The sequence below is a fragment of the Aquila chrysaetos genome, chromosome W (genome assembly GCF_900496995.4).
Source record: "Aquila chrysaetos chrysaetos chromosome W, bAquChr1.4, whole genome shotgun sequence".
Lineage (NCBI taxonomy): Eukaryota > Metazoa > Chordata > Aves > Accipitriformes > Accipitridae > Aquila > Aquila chrysaetos.
In genome coordinates this window covers 1,334,708-1,352,798 of record NC_054457.1, presented here as the reverse complement: position 1 = coordinate 1,352,798, position 18,091 = coordinate 1,334,708, and the positions used below count along the sequence as shown (strand labels likewise).

The window sequence follows — 18,091 nt, the reverse complement described above, 5'->3', positions numbered from 1 at the left end:
GTAGGAGTCTTTCCAGTAGTGTGTTTACTCATAATTACGAGGTCATTAAACTAGTCAGTTACTAGATGCATTCAGACAGTAAAGAGTCCCCTAAACTAAAGAAAATTATTTCTACTTTACACAGGTTGGATGGAAAAGAGATTTTATTGTTATATTTCTTTGAAATAAAAATAAATTGTATACATTAGTACATTTCAGCTAAATGTAGTTCATGCTTTGCTACCCCTCACTTGATGAACTCTTTACGCTTTACCATAAATATGGTGAGGATGGGAGAATATATGTACATGCATATAGTGTCTTCCAAGCCCTTCCCTTCTAAGCTTACTAACAAACTCCTGAGTTCTGGAGGTTTTGAATGGGCTACTTGCCTTGCCCTTATAAACTAGATATGGTTCCCCAATGGAATAGTTGATACACCAAAAAGTAAAGAAGGCTTTAAGAGTATCACTTTCATACTCTAAAAAATATAACCAAGAAAAGTATTGTTGATGATGGGATTTTTAAAGCCAATAAAGGGTCATGTTTGTAAACTTGTGAATTTATTGTGGTTTGTGGAGATCTGTGGTGGTTTTTTCCTTCATATTTTACAGGAATGTAATCTGATGCAATCATTATGAAAAACTAGTAAGAATAGTTGCTTTTCGGTAACAAAAATAATTTGGAAGGGAAAGTGATTTAATAGCATGGGGTTAATTCCTATATTAAGTCTGAAAAAGACCATCGGGTTGTCTTCAGGTCTGAAGTATCTTTAAACATAAATTGAATTTCTTTAATGCATGTATTAGTGTATACTGTATCTATAGATATTTTTTTTTTTTTAATCTACTTTAGTAGAATAGAAGGAAATTCTTTGGCTCTGCTAATGATTTTTATTACTCCAGATATATACTTAAGGAGAAATTTGCTGGTTTTTCTTTTTTGAATTTTTAGGATTCCTATTCTTATGTTCGATCTACTGCCCCAGCTGTAGCTTATGACAGCAAACAATACTATCAACAACCAACAGCGACTGCTGCGGCTGTGGCTGCTGCTGCCCAGCCTCAACCTTCAGTAGCTGAATCATACTACCAGACAGGTGGGTGGCATGATTCAAACTCCTGTCATTATACACAGTCTGTGTACTACTTTAATACCTTAAAAATGTCTTTGAATATTTCACATTATCCAGATTTTTTTTTTTTTTTTTTTTTTTAGTTTTGACGTGTAATCCTTGTCAATGTGTAGAAAAATTTGCTGCACCTAGAACTTGAACATTATTGTGATATTGCCATAAGTAACTACCTTTAAGGTTTGGATTGTTATTAAATACACTCAAAACATATTTCTAGGCAAACTTTTTTGCTGAAGTAGGTTCAAAAAGCCAATGGTGGGTTCAGATGATAACTTGGTTAGACTTTTTTTTAAAATTCTTTAGTTACTTAATGTATGTAGTTCTTTTAATTATTGCTATCGTGAATGCTACAAAGCATAAATCCTATTTACTTTTTTTACTGTAATTCGGAATAATAGGAAAGTTTAGATGTACTTTGGTTTAGTGTACTCTAGTAAAACCATTGAATGAGAAGGTTGTTTAAAAACATGGCAGCACAGTTAAAAATACATAAATGAATCTGAGGCTTACTAATGTGAGTTGTGACACTATTAAACAGTTGTGTGATATATGGTAGGCGATGTATAACCATTACTGTAAAAAAACACAACAACAACAAAAAACAAACAAACAAACAAAAACCCAAAAAACCCACAACAACAAAAAACTCCACCCCAAAAAACCAACCAACCAAAACAAATAAAAAAACCCAACTCAAAAAACAACCAAACTAAAGTAAAAAACACTTATGTGTTTATTCCTTAGCATATCATTAAGTATCACTTAATATGGTTTGCATTTCATTCAACTAAAGCATATCAATGTTTGTACGCTTCTATTTTCTATCCTAATTAGCTCCAAAAGCAGGATATAGCCAAGGGGCAACTCAGTATACCCAAGCCCAGCAAACACGACAAGTGACAGCTATAAAACCTGCAACCCCAAGTCCAGCAACAACTACGTTTTCTATATATCCGGTATCCTCTGCTGTGCAGCCAGTAGCAGCTGCAGCTACTGTTGTTCCATCTTATACTCAAAGTGCAACGTATAGTACAACAGCGGTTACTTACTCTGGTAAGAATTTTGCATATTATGTTGCTGGAATCTTTGTAATTGTTACAGGAGAGGATTTAAATACTCAGAATGTTTGTGTTCAATTACATCATAGTCTACTGAGAAGTATCAACCAGTTAAATCATAATAATGGCAAAATATTTTGATGTGTCTTTAAAAGAGATTTAATATTTGTATGTGCCTATTTTGTTACATGTGATAATATACAAAGAATTGGTATTGCTACATGCATGGTGTTTTGTGACTTACTGTAAGGTTTGGAGAGAAAAGATGGGAGATAGAAAAAATAAGGAAATGCATCCACACAAATATAACCCAGGGAAATTGGGAGCATGCTGCCATCAAACAGCAGTTACAGAGACAGGGAGGAGCAGTCCAATATAAATCTTGTCAGTTTGGGTTGTCTTGACCCAAAATGGGAGGAGAATGGATGCTAAAAAAAAAAGACTTTCCTTCAAACATTAGGAATCCAAAAAGTAGTTAAAGATGGAAAAGGTGTTAACTTTATGGCCAGATGGTAATCAGCTGGCATATTATAGCTACCTTGAACTTCTTGGGGTTTTTTTGTTTTCTGTTTAAAAAGGGATTTTAAGACTTCCTTGAAACAGAGCCTGATCAGAGGATTAAAATAGTTGAACCAGTAGATGTAGAAAGTTTATGGGAAAACTGGCTCAAAGGTATGAAAGCCCAGTTTCCTTGATTTATTCAACTTTGATACTAGAATTCAAGGAGTGTGTAGACAGGGTGTGCTGCAGAGGTTTTAGTGGGCAAGCAGCTTCTCTGCACTAAAACAATTTAAATCAGTGAAATAGAATGTAATAGCACTAGCCATTCTGTCTTTTATCTCCCCCCCCCAATATTGGTCTTCCTTTTCATTTTGGTACTTGAACAGTAAATCTGGTTCTGGAAGACTGCTTACTTCGTGGCCTTTGATAAATCTTTTATTAAAATTCTTGTTACATCATACTCGGTCTTACCAGATGTACCAGGAAATTTCACATATTCTTTAGGGATGCTTTGATATATCTAACATAACTGTGTGTCTGCAAAGATTTGCTTAAAATCAAATATATTCCTGATACAAGTGGTATGCTATGCATTTGTGTACTGTGAAACATCAAGAAAAATTCAGACTGTCTAACAAGATCTCAAGAAATTGTTTATATCCTGCCCTACCCCCCCCAACTCTATTATGCAACATGCTTGGAATTAGTGTATTATGTAATTGATACATGATGTACAGTGATGTAACATTTATTTAATTTTGATCTTTGAGGTACCTCTTATTCCGGCTATGAAGCCGCAGTGTATTCAGCTGCATCGTCCTATTACCAGCAGCAGCAGCAGCAACAGAAACAGGCAGCAGCGGCAGCTGCTGCTGCTGCTGCTGCAACAGCTGCTTGGACAGGGACCACCTTTACTAAAAAAGCACCATTCCAAAATAAGCAACTGAAACCAAAGCAACCTCCCAAACCACCCCAGATCCACTACTGTGATGTTTGTAAGATCAGCTGTGCTGGACCACAGGTACCTGTATTATGTAATATTCTGCTATATGCTTTAGTCATAATTTTTTCAGCTAAAAAAATGACCCCTTTAAGAATATTTGTTAATTTTTAAAGACCTGATTCTATACTTTTACTAAAGGAATAATTAAATGAAAATGTGTGCTATTATAGAAAGAAGTCCTATGAGAAGACAAAAAGATGCATCCCCTTAGCTTGTACAGAGAAGCTTCAGCTGTGCTTTGGACTCCAGAAGTATCCTAAACATTGAATTTGATTGGCTTTTTTAGCATAGCAAACTTCTTTTTAAATACTTTTTTCAAAACTTTATGAATGGTAAGCCTGAAAATTTATTCTTCATTGTATTCCAGCATCCCAGTTTAGTTTCACAGTAGGTACGAGCGCATAAAAAGTAGATATCAATTCATGCATAGTGTTTGTGTGTGTGTTTGGCAAAACAGTTCTTATTCTTTAGGTAAATTTGTCATTATTTCCCACTCTGTCTACTCTACAGGTTGCCAGTGTTGGTATAGGAACAAATAGCAACTTCTGCATTTCATTTTCAGCACAGCTTTATTTATGCACTACCTTCTATTGAATTTATTTTTTTAGTTCTCTGGATACATTTAATAACTGTGGTCTTGCAGTTTGAGGAAAATTCAAAATCAAGAATAATTCAGTGCAATGCAGGAAACTGCAACTGAAACGCAGTTTTCTGATCTTATCAGGCTTTCAATGGTAATATCTGTTGAGCAGTACTTGACTGAGGAAGTGAGAAGGTAGAGGAGAAAAGACCATATTGTATTATCTAAAAGTGGAATCCTGGTGGTGAAGAAAATTTCTTGGTCTTAGAAGTGGCCTGCTTATGCCTTAAAGCATGTCATATGGAAGAAATATTCAGTGTAGGTAGTATTTCTCATACAAAGTATGTGTTTTATGCTATATTCTATATAACGTATTCACGTGAGTGATGAATGAGCAGTACAAAGATAGCTTATTGTGTGTGTATTGTTTATTTAAACAGACTTATAAAGAACACTTAGAAGGCCAGAAACACAAAAAGAAAGAAGCAGCATTAAAAGCTTCCCAGAACACCAATAACAGCAGCACTTCTACTCGTGGAACTCAGAATCAGTTGCGCTGTGAGCTTTGTGATGTGTCTTGTACAGGAGCAGATGCTTATGCTGCCCATATCCGTGGAGCCAAGCATCAGAAAGTAAGAACTTTCTCTTGTCCTTATTATACAAGTCAGTCATGTATTTCTTCCCATCGTTTTTTCTCATCTTAGAGAGGAGAAAATACACAGAAACATTATAATTCAAATTATTTTGTTTAAAGATGTTTAGTTCTACTTTTTGTTTCAAACTTATCTTTAAGCTCACTATTAGAAGGGCCTTGTTGGGAGAAAGGGGGGAAAAAATATTGTTACGGCATCAATGAGAAGAGGATGTATTGGGCAAAGTGTGTAAATTGTAGGAAGAAGGTATAGAGTAAGATGGAGAAAAGCGTCAATGAGGACATGAGGTAGCATGCTTGTACCCCCTAACTCTTTTCAAGACTTTTCTTGTCATTCTTCTTATTTGTCTGGTGCTGTGAAGCTCTCAGTGCGCTTTGAAACACTGTAAGCTGAGTTAGTGCCAAGGGACGGGACTATTATGCATCACTTTTTGGTATTTCTTGCAAAGAAAATTGACATACAGGAGCAAGGAACAATGTCCTGTAGTAGACTTTATAATGAGTATGTTTGGAAGAGTTTTGGTAAGCATGCTTTCCCTACTGTTTGGGTGCAGTTAGGTGGGCATTGTGGAATAAAGACTGCGGGCTGCGCTGTGAACCCCTGTGACCTGTGTTTTAAATTTGGCCGTACAATAGTAAATGGAATGGCAGTGTGGAATGTGTGTTTAGATATTACGGATTCTCCTCATAACTCTGGAAAGATTAATGTCAGTAATGGATACAGTATTCAGCTTTTATAGCTCTTTGTATCTCAGAACACTGTACAAAGTGGCATCAGTAACATCATTCCTATTAAAATAAATAAATCTCATAGCAAATTTAAAACAATTTTCCCAATATTATTTTTTGTTAGTACAAGAATGAAAATTATAATTTAGATAGACTTGCCTAGTGCTCTTTCTTTCATTAAATTTGAGCCATTAAATTTTTGGGTTGTGCCCGGTAACTCCATAGGTATATGGAGTATGGTATATATTATCTTTATATATTTGGATGTCACTTTCTCTTCCTCATAGATAGTTGCTAACTAATGTTAATTTAGGTTGTCATCAGTGTAAAAATGAAATCTCAAAGGACTTTATTTCTTTGGTACACTGAAGACTTGTGTATTCTACTGGAAAAAAGTAATTTTGAAGAGTTGCTTGAACTTAAATTTATAGTATTATGTGACATTAATATGTCTGTATTCTGGTAGGGAACATGCTTAAAAAAATAAGAACAAAAAACTAAGTAGTATATGTGTACAGTTGAGCATATCATGATTGTGTACATGTGTTCGCATTAAAGGCATGTCTAGCAGATTTGTGGTGTGGTGTTTTGTGTGTGGGTGGTTGTGTGTGGTTTTTTGTTTGTTGTTTTTTGTTTGGGTTTTTTTGTGTGTTTTTTTTTTTTTAGCTATTTTCAAACCCTGTCTTTAGTTCTTTAGTTTTCATTTTGCATGTTTTGTTCTTATGGACTACATGCATTGCTTTTTCAGGTGATGGTCAGCTGTCACCAAAACGAAGTATTATTCTCTCAAGCATGTTGTGAAAAGGCCTTTGCTTATTACTTCTAAGAATAAGCATGTACCTCTTCACTTTCTATGAGATAAAGAGCTCTGAAATATGCCTCTTGTGTACTCCTTAACTGTCTCTGCAGATGTGCTTTAAAAAAAAAAAAGAAAATGTTTGTCTAAAGGAATATCTTCAGTTTTTCTAGGTAACCTGGAAAGTCTTTCAATATAAATACTCTTAAAATGTAGTGATCAAAAGAGACAGTGTTGTTGAAACTGAATTAAATAACTCTTATTTACAAATATTATTTGGAACCAAAATAGTTCAATGTACTACAATTTTTGGAGGGAGAATAAAAAGCAACCAGGCAACAAAACAGTCATGTTGAAACAGTTTGAGCAAAATGTTTCCTTGAGTTTTACTGGCTTGTGAGTTTATTGGCTTTCTATTCTTGTCTACACAGTTTTTGGAGTAAATGTCTGAATTTCTAATGGAAATAAGCAATCTGAGATAACTATTTCCTTGTTACAGATGACAAGAAATTTACATGTCCTCCCATCTTCCCCCCCCCCGAGATCACTTTTTTGTAAAGAAGCAATAACTTTTTATTTATATTGACTTTTTTTGTGATGTTTCTGTTAAAGCTTCCATAACCTATAACAAGTTCATTTTTTATAGTTATCCCAAGGAGATCATATTATGAATTTCTCTTTATTCTTATAGGTAGTAAAGTTGCACACAAAACTTGGCAAACCCATTCCTTCAACTGAACCAAATGTGGTTACCCAAGCTAATTCCTCAACATCCACATCTGCTTCCAAACCAACTGCCTCTGCTTCAAATATAGCAAGTAGCAGCAGTACTGTGAACTCCTCTGTTGCATCCTCTGCAGTGAAAATTCTTACTCCCATGGCAAACGCACCACTTAACACAGTGCCCAACAACAAAACATCTTCAACCGCTGCTAACATAGCTGTAAAGAAAATATCTACACCGAAAATAAACTTTGTTGGCAAGTACAGAAGTCAGTCTTTATTTTGAAACCTAACCTATTCTATATTTTTTTAAAGATCTTAGTGCAACAAATACAAATGTATTTAGTTAACTTTATGTGTGAGTAACTCTGTGTTTAAGAGAATTACTGATAGGTGAAAATAAGAATGTATATAAAAGTTTTGCTTCACAATTTATGGTGTTTTCTGCCCTGCTGTCTCCACCTGACCTCTCTTGGAGGCTTCTCCCACCTTCATAAGAAGCCTCCCACGTCTTGGTTCCTTATGTAGTAGCTGTTGCAGTATTGCAGTTTATAGTCCAATTGGTCCTAATTTCAGTTTACAGCCTGGGCTGTTAAGGCAACCTGCAGTAGGTTGGCAGTTGATAACTGGGCAACTGAAACATACTTGTAACACTGGAAATCTAACAGTGGAAACTTTTTGAAATAAGTGTGACAGACATTTAGAGATAGGAAGCAGTTGTTCAACAATAAGCTATCCTGCTCTTGAAGGAAAGACCTATGCAGCTGCAACACTGAGAGTATACTAGCTTTGTTATTACAAACATTATAAGGTTTCGAAGTACTTTTTTGGATCCAGTTACAAAAAAAAATAAAAATCTGATGACAAAAAAGAGATGATTAAAATATATTTGCCGAGTTGTTCCCATTCAGTCCTATCTTTTGAAAAAGCATGAAAATGAACAATGAAAATTACAACTCTAAAGCAAAAGGTTTTCTTGCTAAAATAAAAAACTGTTTAAATAACTTTTTGTTAAACTTTTTTTAAAAAACCTTTAATTGTATGTAAAATATGTTTAAGTCTTAACTAATTTTAAAAGACTGATAATACTCTGGCCAGAACATTGATACTTGCAAATAAAGTCTTCAGTTTACACATGATGTGCAATCATATTCTCATTTTATGGAAGTCAATCATTTTAACTTTTTTGATTTGTAGGTGGTAATAAGCTTCAGACAACAGGAAGTAAACTGGAAGAAATTAAATCAGCTGAAAGTGTTAAAACAACAACTGCTGCTACAGTACAAACACAGGAAATAAAACCAGATACAGCAGCTGAACCAGTGACTCCTACGGCTCTTGCTGCCTTGCAAAGTGATGTCCAGCCAGTGGGCCATGACTATGTGGAGGAGGTAATGATATGAAAATGTAGATTATTTTTTTAACTGTTTTGGTGAAAATTTATTCAACATGAAACAATCACAGAACGTTTGAGGTTTGTAATGCAATTCACTAGACCTGAAGGCAGGCACATGTGCAATCCTCTCTTGAATTCTGTTAAATTTTAGCAGTTCCTAGTAACATATTCTATGGTTTAACTACACACGGCCTAAAAAAAAAAAAAAAAAAAAAAAAAAAAAAAAAAGACGGTTCTCTGCAGTCATTTTGAATTTCCCTTCCTCTTCCTTGTTTCTAAAAGCATCCTTGCGTCATTCTATTAAAAACAAAAAATACTGAGTGCTGATGGATAGCTAAACCATGTACTATCAATAACTCATCTCAAGGATGAATATCCTCATGTTTTCAATACACCCTCACTGCTTTGTTCATCTTCACGTTTAGTCTCACTACCTCATTGAAATCCAATCACATTCTGCAATGTTTTCTCACTGTACATCACAACATAACGGCAAGTGTCTGTAACAGTGATGCAAATACATGCTCTGTATCTACCTCTCTTTACTCAGTTGCACACAACGGACAGCTCAATGCCTATACCGCTTCCTTTGTTGTCAAAGCATCGATTTTATTCGAGTTACTTAACAGCCATGTTCACAATGATAACGCAAGACAGAAAACTGAGCTTGAGACGGTACTTTTTCAGGCAGACATAACAACTACTAACATTTTCTCCTGTCAAAATCACAGAATCAAAGAATGGTTGAGGTTGGAAGGGACCTCTGGAGGTTATCTGAGGGTCCAATCCTTCTCAAGCAGGGCCACCTAGAGCCAGTTGCCCAGGACCATGTCCAGACAGCTTTTGAATATCTCCAAGGAGGGGGATTCCACAAGTTCCCTGGGCAACCTGTGCCAGTGCTCAGTTACCCTCACAGTAAAAAAAAAAAAAAAAAGCATTTCCTGATGTTCAAAGGGAACCTCCTGTGTTTTGATTTGTGCCCATTGCCTCTGGTCCTGTCACTGGGCACCACTGAAAAGAGCCTGGCTCTGTCCTCTTTGCATCCTCCCTTCAGGTATTTATATACATTAATAAGATCCCCCCTGAGCCTTCTCATCTCTAGGCTAAACAGTCCCAGCTCTCTCAGCCTTTCCTCATAGGAGAGAGGCTCCAGTCCCTTCATCATCTCTGTGGCCCTTTATTGGGCTCTCTCCAGTATGTTCATGTCTCTCTTGCACTGGGGAGCCCAGAACTGGACACAGGACTCCAGGTGTGGCCTCACCAGTGCTGAATAAAGTGGAAGGATCACCTCCCTTGACCTGCTGGCAATACTTTGTCTAATGGCAGCCCAGGATGCCATTCACCTTCTTTGCTACAAGGGCACATTGTTGGCTCAAGTTCAACTTGGTGTTCACCAGGACCCCCCAGGTCCTTTTCTGCCAAGCTGCTTTCAAGCTGGGTGGCCCCCAGCATATATTGGTGCATGGGGTTGTTCCCCCCAGGTGCTGGACTTTGCACTTCCCCCTGTTGAACTTCATAAGGTTCCTGTCAGCCCGTTTCTCCAGCCCGTTGAGATATCTCTCTCTGGGTGGCAGCACAACCTTCTGGCACATCAGCCACTGCTCCCAGTTTTGTGTCATCAGCAAACTTGCCGAGGGTACACTCTGCCCCATCATCCAGATCATTAATGTAGATCTTAAACATGACTGGATCTAGTATTGACCCCTGTGGTACGCTGCTAGTTACTAGCCTCCAACTAGGTTTCTTTCTGTTGATCACCGCCCTCTGGACTTGCTATTCAGCCAACTTTCAATCCACCTCGCTGTATGCTTATCCAGCCCATACATCAACAGCTCATCTATGAGGATATGGTGAGAGTGTTTCAAAGGCCTTACTGAAGTCCAGGTAGACAACATCAACTGCTCTCCCCTCATCTACCAGGCTGGTCATTTCATTGCAGAAGTTTATCAAGTTAATCAACACGACTTCCTTTTGGTGAAGCCATGCTGACTACTGGTGATGATTTTTTTTTTTTTTTGTCCTTAATGTGCCTGGGAATGGTTTCCAGGATTAGCAGCTCCATCACCTTCCTAGGGATCGAAGTGAGGCTGACTGGCCTGTAATTCCCTGGGTCTTCCTTGAAGATAAGAGTGACAGGGTATTGAACCTGTAAAGGCTTGTGTATATGTTTATGTTTTCGTATTGTGCGTGTTTCTTTTGAGCTCAGTGGGGCATTCTTCATGTGGGTGGCATGAGATATGCGGATGAAGTCTGATGTAAATTTTTCATCATTTGCGGGTTTGTAATTATTCAACTCAATATGTTCAGGCTCGAGTTTAAAGCTGTGTACTCTTTGTAAGAACTTTGTTCTTTGTTCATTACCATACACAATGGTGTGTCTGTCAGAATTTAAAGTTCTATTTTGCCTTCTTTCAGTTACTGTGTGAACTTCTTACCATGTTTTGAGATGGGTAGACATTATCCAGTGTCACTGAATTAGATTAATTTTTACATCAGCTTTAGTTTTTTTTTAAAAAAAAAAAAAGCCAATATGTTATAACTTTATTTTCCAGGTAAGAAATGATGAAGGAAAGGTGATCCGTTTTCACTGTAAACTTTGTGAATGCAGTTTTAATGATCCTAATGCCAAGGAGATGCACTTAAAAGGGAGGCGCCACAGACTTCAGTATAAGGTTAGTAGAAACGCTAATGCTTCTATCTGAAAATCCACCAGATGTCAGCTGACTGATTACATGTTCTTATATTTAAAGACTAGTCAAAAGTAGGTACTCTGAGTAAACAGCATATAAAAAAACCTAGAGAAACATATTTCTTAGGGAGTATAGTCTTTAAAGTAGTAATGCAGAATGTGAAACTGCATTTTGGTTTGGGGTTTTTTTTTAAACATTTTGAATGATGCTTTCAGGCAACCTTTGCAACATTAAAATATTGTATAATGTATGCAAGCAACAGTAGGTGCTTTATGTTGTTTACCATGAATTTCAAATAATGTAAAATAGTAGTGCTCAATGTTTTCGGCAGGATAAACCACATAATAAACCTGTTGTGGAGACATTTGAGAAACAAGTGTTGCAGACTTTTTAGTCATGAATGGAGAGACATCTGTACTGATGTGTGGTGTATGTTTTGTTTATTATAAGATTATATAGGAAGAATCTACTGTGGTCACAGGAGATACAGTGGGCCTACATAATCATGGGAAGGGATGAAAGAAGAAAAAAAATTGCCAGAAAAATGTATTCAGTAACTCATGATTATGCCCCTGTATGAGGGACCCTTCAGGAACAGGGCATCAGGAAGCACGCTGTAGTTAAGATGAAATGTTGTTTTTCAGGCTATAGAGTAGTCATCCTGCTACAGAATGAACAGCAAATTACATAGTATTTCGTGTAACATTTTTAATCTGAAATTGCTTTGTTCTCATATAGTTGAAGAGGGAATTCATACTATTTGTAAGACGTTGCTATTTCTTTCCTTTAAAATACCGGACACAGATTTTTCTTCTTCAACTATTCAATCGGTGCAGTTCTAAAACTGCATTTTACTCCCCTTGATTTTATCATAGAACAGTAGTGTATGTGTTAAATATGTCAGAACAACTCTGTAATTTGAGATGACAAGAGGCAAACCAACGTTTCATTCATTATTTTTCTAAACTAGAAAAAAGTAAACCCAGACTTACAAGTAGAAGTAAAGCCCAGTATTCGAGCAAGAAAAATTCAAGAAGAGAAGATGAGGAAACAGATGCAGAAAGAAGAATACTGGAGAAGGCGAGAAGAGGAAGAACGCTGGAGGATGGAAATGAGGTAATGTGTTCTGTTTTATCAATGAATGAGACAAACCTGCAGTCAGATTATCTAAAACTAACTCTGCTTCTGTAGTTACTTATTTTGAATACTTGTTTTGGGAACTCTACTGTCTTGTTTTAAATTAAGTTGTCATTATTCCTCGGGGTTTTTTATTTGTTTTTGTTTGTTAGTGTTCAATCCCTCTGAGGAATGTAGACTTATTAAAATTATTTGCTATAAATTCAGGCACGCTTTCAAAATAACCATTCATTTTAGTTACCCTCTGGAGTTCACTGGTATTTGCTTATGACTACTAGAAATGAGTTAGTGAGGACATCCAAGAATTTATTTGGAATGGTTGGAAGTATTAACTGCTATATAAAGAGAACACTTTGATTGACACACTTCAGGCGATATGAAGAGGACATGTACTGGAGAAGAATGGAGGAAGAGCAGCATCACTGGGATGACCGTCGCAGAATACCAGATGGAGGATATCCTCATGGTCCTCCGGGACCTCTAGGCCTGCTGGGAGTTAGACCAGGAATGCTTCCTCAGCCTCAAGGACCAGCTGTGAGTTTCTTAACTTCAGGGGAGGGAAAACAAAAAAAAAAAGGAAAAAAAACCCAAACAAAAAACCAAACCAAAACAAAAAAACCCCCAAAGCATACTTACCAGGAGGCACAGTTAAGAACTATAAATTATTCAGTGCTACTTTAGTTGTCTCCAGTGTTTCTTAATAAAGGATTTGGAAAAGTGAAGAAAAAATTATATACTAATGAAACTGTGTAGATGGACCTGTTTTCCAAAATAAGTCCACTTATGATGAAAGGATGCCTTGAAGACAAATATTGTTTCTTCTGAAATACAAGTCACTCTGGATTTGTGTACTATTTTTTTATTGAATTGCATTATACTTTATTTATCTAATTGTGGACAAATGTATGGATAAAAAGTGGTTAGATCGTCAGTCCCAGAGGATAATGGTTAGTGGTGGGTCGTACTCTACCTGGAGGTCAGTAACAAGTGCAGTACCACATAGTTTATCCTGGGATTTGTCTCATTAGCACCTTATCAATGATCTGAAAGGTGGAGTGAGTGCACACTCATCAGATTTGCAGCTGACATGAAATTGAATCAGTTCAAGGTGGGGTGAAGAGTTGATACCTTTGAGGGCAGGGCTGCCATCCAGAGGGACCTAGGCAGACTGGAGTAATGGACCGACAGGAACTTTATAGAATTCTGCAAGGACAAATGGCTAATGCTGCACTTGGGAAGGTATAACCCCTTGCACTGAGGGGCTGGGGAGTGACAGGCTGGATAGCAGCACTGCTGAAAGGGACCTGGGGTTCTTGGCAGATAGCAAGCTGAACGTGAGCCAACCGTGTGCCCTGGCAGCAAGGAAGGCTAACAGCATTCTGGGTGATATTAACAGGAGCATAATCAGTAGATAAAGGGAAGCGATCAGCTTTCATTAGACCCAAACTGCAATACTGCATTCAGTTTTGGGCTTTCCAGTACAAGAAGGATATTGATAAACCATAGCAGGTTCAGTGTGGGGCTACCAGGATGGTCAGGGGTCTGGAGTGTGTGCCCTGTGAGGAGAGACTTGAGGGATCTGGGCTCGTTCAGCCCGAAGAAGAGATAGCTTCAGTGGGATGTAATAGCATTCTAATACCTGTGCATTATAAAGACAATGGAGCCAGGCTCTTTACAGTTGTGAGGGGGTGAGATACAACCAGCTTAAGCTGAGACAAAAGAGGTTCAGACTGAATACGGGATTTTTTTTTTATTATTCCTTCACGCAGACGTTGTGCAGCTTCCATCTTTGGCAGTTTTCAAGAACTGACTGGATAAAGCCCTGAGCAACATGATATGGTCTTATAGTTGACCATGGTTTGCACAGGAGGTTGGACTAGAGGACCTCCTGAGGTCCCTTCCTATTTGAATTCTTCTGTGATTCTATGAAAGCAATCATGGATACTTTATTTTGCAGCAGTATGCAAGTATTTCCCAGTTAACAGAAAGACAATAGATATTTATGTTGGGGAGGTACTTTTGATTCTGGGATTTCATAATTTGTTTATTTTTTTTATACGTTTCATGTTTTTTCAGACATGATTGATTGTGACCAGTGTAAGTTGTTAAGGACACTTCAGTTCATGTTTTGTTACGTTTCAATGATTTGAGATTTGAATATTCTGTTGTTTAGCCACACGTTTGGTTTTTGGTCACATATCATCTGTGAACTTGGAAGTGTACCGAAATTTCAGAAATGTGCTTTTTCGTCTGTTTAGCCTCTACGCCGCCCTGACTCCTCTGATGACCGCTATGTGATGACCAAGCATGCAGCTATATATCCAACAGAGGAGGAACTTCAAGCAGTCCAAAAAATTGTTTCTATTACTGAGCGTGCTTTGAAACTTGTTTCTGACAATATGACTGACCATGAAAAAAGCAAGAGCAAAGAGGGAGATGACAAAAAAGATGGCAGTAAAGACAGGTAATTTTTTTATTATTATTAGTTTTTTAAGAATTTCATCACTTGTTTCTGAAGTAATTTTATGTTTTTCCTTGCACTGTTATCAGTGCTTCCAGGGATTCTGTTCTCTTTGGGTTTTGATACAGCATATATCACTATGGCCTCAAGAGTATATGAAATACTCCTATTTTATTTCACTTTTCTATCTTCAAGAGTTTTATGGGTTTTATATTATTTTAAATGCAACTTTTACCTATAATTCACAGAGCTTTGAAAGGTGTTTTACGGGTAGGCGTTTTGGCTAAAGGTTTGCTACTCCGTGGAGACCGAAACGTCAATCTTGTTTTGTTATGTGCTGAGAAGCCTTCAAAGATGTTACTCAGTCGTATTGCTGAAAGTCTTCCCAAACAACTTGCAGTAAGTAGTATTTAGATTTTTGGATTTGAATTTTTGTAAAGATACTGTAAAAATCTGTCCTCAAGTCAAATGTCTGCAGGGCTGACTGTGCTGCATTTCATAGCTCAGGTTCAGTTTCTTTTCATTTTCTGAGTGTTTCTGTCTGAATTCAGGGACTATGCTGCATGTTTTGCTTTCTGTATATTGTGTCCATACAAGTGTTTAAGTGTTTATGCTAGCAGTGTAGCATCAATCATCATTTAATAGATTTCATTTAACTGGGAAATAGAAATGATCAGAAGAAAAGACTATTGTTCAGTTACCAGCGGCAATAGGGGTAACTTGTGCAGGGTTACAGGAAGCTTGCACTGCCTGAAGGTCAAAGTTCTCCATTAATGCCAATCTGTTTGTACTTATGTCTTGTTTCCAATTTGTATGTGTCAGTGCTTTGTAGTCCCACAATTAGTTAACCAAGTCTTGTGTGTGGTTTTTTGTTTTTGTTTTTTATAATTTGGCACTTCAAAAAAACAAAAACAAAAAAAACCCCAAAAGTACATGCAGTCTTAGACCATTCAGCAGAATTCCTATAAACCATTTGCTGTGTTTCTACAAGAAATGAAAGTACAGAATAAAGTCTTTAGCTCCAGTGCTCTCTACCTAACAAAGCCTGTCCACCATCGTTATAGAATGCTTGTCACAGCATTAGTATTTCAATGCAGTCTGGTAAAATGCTCATCAGAATCAGTGGCATGGTAGAAGCATTAGCAGGATCAGATTAATTAGAGAATAATCTTGGGTTTGCTCTTGTTTGAAATAACAGAACAGAAGAAAATTTAAAAACTGCACATCTTGGTCTGGCTTTGTGGAGAAGTTACTTGTCCCTCTAGTTTGTGGAAGAAGGTGATAGAGGTGCCTACAGCTTCCTTTTGGGGGTATTTAGAATTATTAAATCTAGTTGCAAGAAGCAATTCTGAATAACCACATTGTTACTCTTACTTTTTTTTTTCCCTGGTGTTTATCTTGCCCTTTGCTCTCATCAGAGGATGTTGTGACAGCCAAGTATAGAATGTGCCTAGCAGTACCCATCCTGTAACTGTGAGCTCGAAGAACCACCACTGCATCTTTTGTGCTTTTTAAAGGCTCCTATGTTCCAATGAGAAATATATCCAACTGGCACTTTAAGTGGCACTGAGGCTTTTCTTTATCTCAAACACTGTCAAGACTCTTGTTATGTAATTTACTTAGTATATGAATTTCCTTTATGGGTAGTTTTTTTTCTTCTGCGTGCTTGGTGACTGCTGTGTATTTTCATTAATGATTTGGAAACAGTATGCGAGTCCATATATATCTCTCTCTCTCTATCTTAATTGTGTATACTGTTGTTTCTTTGAATACAGAGGTATCTGCTTCATATAATTATATTGCGTTTCTGTCTATTAAAAAGACTATGTTGAAATCCATTTTCTTCCCCATACTTTTTTTGGCCACATGCTAATAGAAATTTCTGTTTCTTGATATTTAGGTAATAAGTCCTGAGAAATACGATATCAAGTGTGCAGTCCCAGAAGCAGCAATAATTTTGAATTCATGTGTGGAACCCAAAATGCAAGTTACTATCACACTGACATCTCCAGTCATTCGGGAGGAGAACATGAGGGATGGAGGGTTGGGAAGTTGTTAAAGATGTTACTTCTTTCTCATCTGTTTTTATATGTTTATCTGTTCTGCTTAAGGTGGCATTAAGGTCCTAGAAGGCAACATGCTGGCACAAATAATGTATTTGATCGAAACCTTGTTTTTCAAAAGCCAGTCTTGGTAGAGAACAGTTGGTTAAAATAAATGCTTATATGATGCGTTTATTTAATTTTTTAAAATTCTAACTTTATGTCCCAACCTCAGCTTTCTGGAAAAGGTACAAACTTGAGTCTGTCTCCCCCCCCCCCCCCCCCAAAATTATGTGGAAAGGAAAACCAAGTATTTTATAGCAGGTGGCTATAAACTGGCTTTCTAGAGAAGTCTTGCCCTAAGAGAAAGATTGTATGGTTTTAGAAAAATCACTGGGTTTTGGGTTTAAACTGGATCAGTATTACCATCACTGATACATTCCAAATAGCAGCACCACTTAAAATGCACTTTTATAATACTTTTGATGGTAACAGTGCTTCTAACTTTAAAAGATGATGCGTTTTTTTTTCTTCCCTTCCCCCCCCCCCCCCCCCCCCCCCCATCCCCCCCAGCTCTCTGAGGTTGCTTTTTGGTCTGGAGTGCTTTTTGAGTATGTTTAGGCTCCTGGTATTACAATCAGTCTTCTATCCAACTGGCAAAACCAGACTAGTACAATAAGAAATGGCTTTGTCATTGAGCTGAAGCAGAAGGTGGAGCTTGTAAATCAAATTACATTTCTGAAGTTCACAGTTTCTCTGGTGCCAGCAGTGTTGCTTTAGGGTCTGTTCTGTAACACTTTCAAAGCTCCAAAAGCTTTTAAGCCAACAAGCATGATTAATGTCTGCAGTACATTGGTTCTTTTTGTTTATGGGTCAGATAAAATCAACTTTTGTTTCCTTTTAATCCTGTATTTTCATAGTTGAAAGAGATCATGGCAAACAGGGTTCTGGTGTTTGACAGTGAACCTACAGTTAGGAAATCTGAGGCTATCTTAACACTTCTCATATGCAGGTTTAAAAAATTTGTATGTGTGTATGTATACATGTGCTTGTGTATTATATACATATTTATATATAAGCACGAGCTTTTTTATTTCCCATCATTATGTGTCTTTTAAAATACTTGAGGTTTTTTTATATTGCATTAGTAAATGTTCTGGTAGCTATGACGAGTGTATGTAAGCAAGCTGTGTTACAAAGTCGTCCTAG

The 18,091-nt window shown here is 37.1% G+C and overlaps 1 protein-coding gene across 6 annotated transcripts in view; it reads left to right on the top strand.

The window, feature by feature from the left end:
- The window catches only part of LOC121232772 (zinc finger RNA-binding protein-like), a 39,232-nt gene extending 22,318 nt beyond the window's left edge, over positions 1-16,914 (top strand). For 4 of the 6 annotated variants that reach the window (XM_041121198.1, XM_041121196.1, XM_041121201.1 and 1 more), the window contains 12 exons: positions 934-1,078; positions 1,949-2,167; positions 3,444-3,694; positions 4,697-4,888; positions 7,125-7,425; positions 8,354-8,547; positions 11,105-11,224; positions 12,213-12,358; positions 12,751-12,913; positions 14,638-14,843; positions 15,089-15,239; positions 16,741-16,914. In XM_041121198.1, the coding sequence (XP_040977132.1) occupies positions 934-1,078; positions 1,949-2,167; positions 3,444-3,694; positions 4,697-4,888; positions 7,125-7,425; positions 8,354-8,547; positions 11,105-11,224; positions 12,213-12,358; positions 12,751-12,913; positions 14,638-14,843; positions 15,089-15,239; positions 16,741-16,899 (2,247 nt within the window). In that variant the 3' untranslated portion in view covers positions 16,900-16,914. The remainder of the gene's footprint in view (positions 1-933; positions 1,079-1,948; positions 2,168-3,443; positions 3,695-4,696; positions 4,889-7,124; positions 7,426-8,353; positions 8,548-11,104; positions 11,225-12,212; positions 12,359-12,750; positions 12,914-14,637; positions 14,844-15,088; positions 15,240-16,740) is intronic. The other 2 variants (XM_041121199.1, XM_041121197.1) reach the window with 1 other exon arrangement.
- Positions 16,915-18,091: the final 1,177 nt, after the last annotated feature.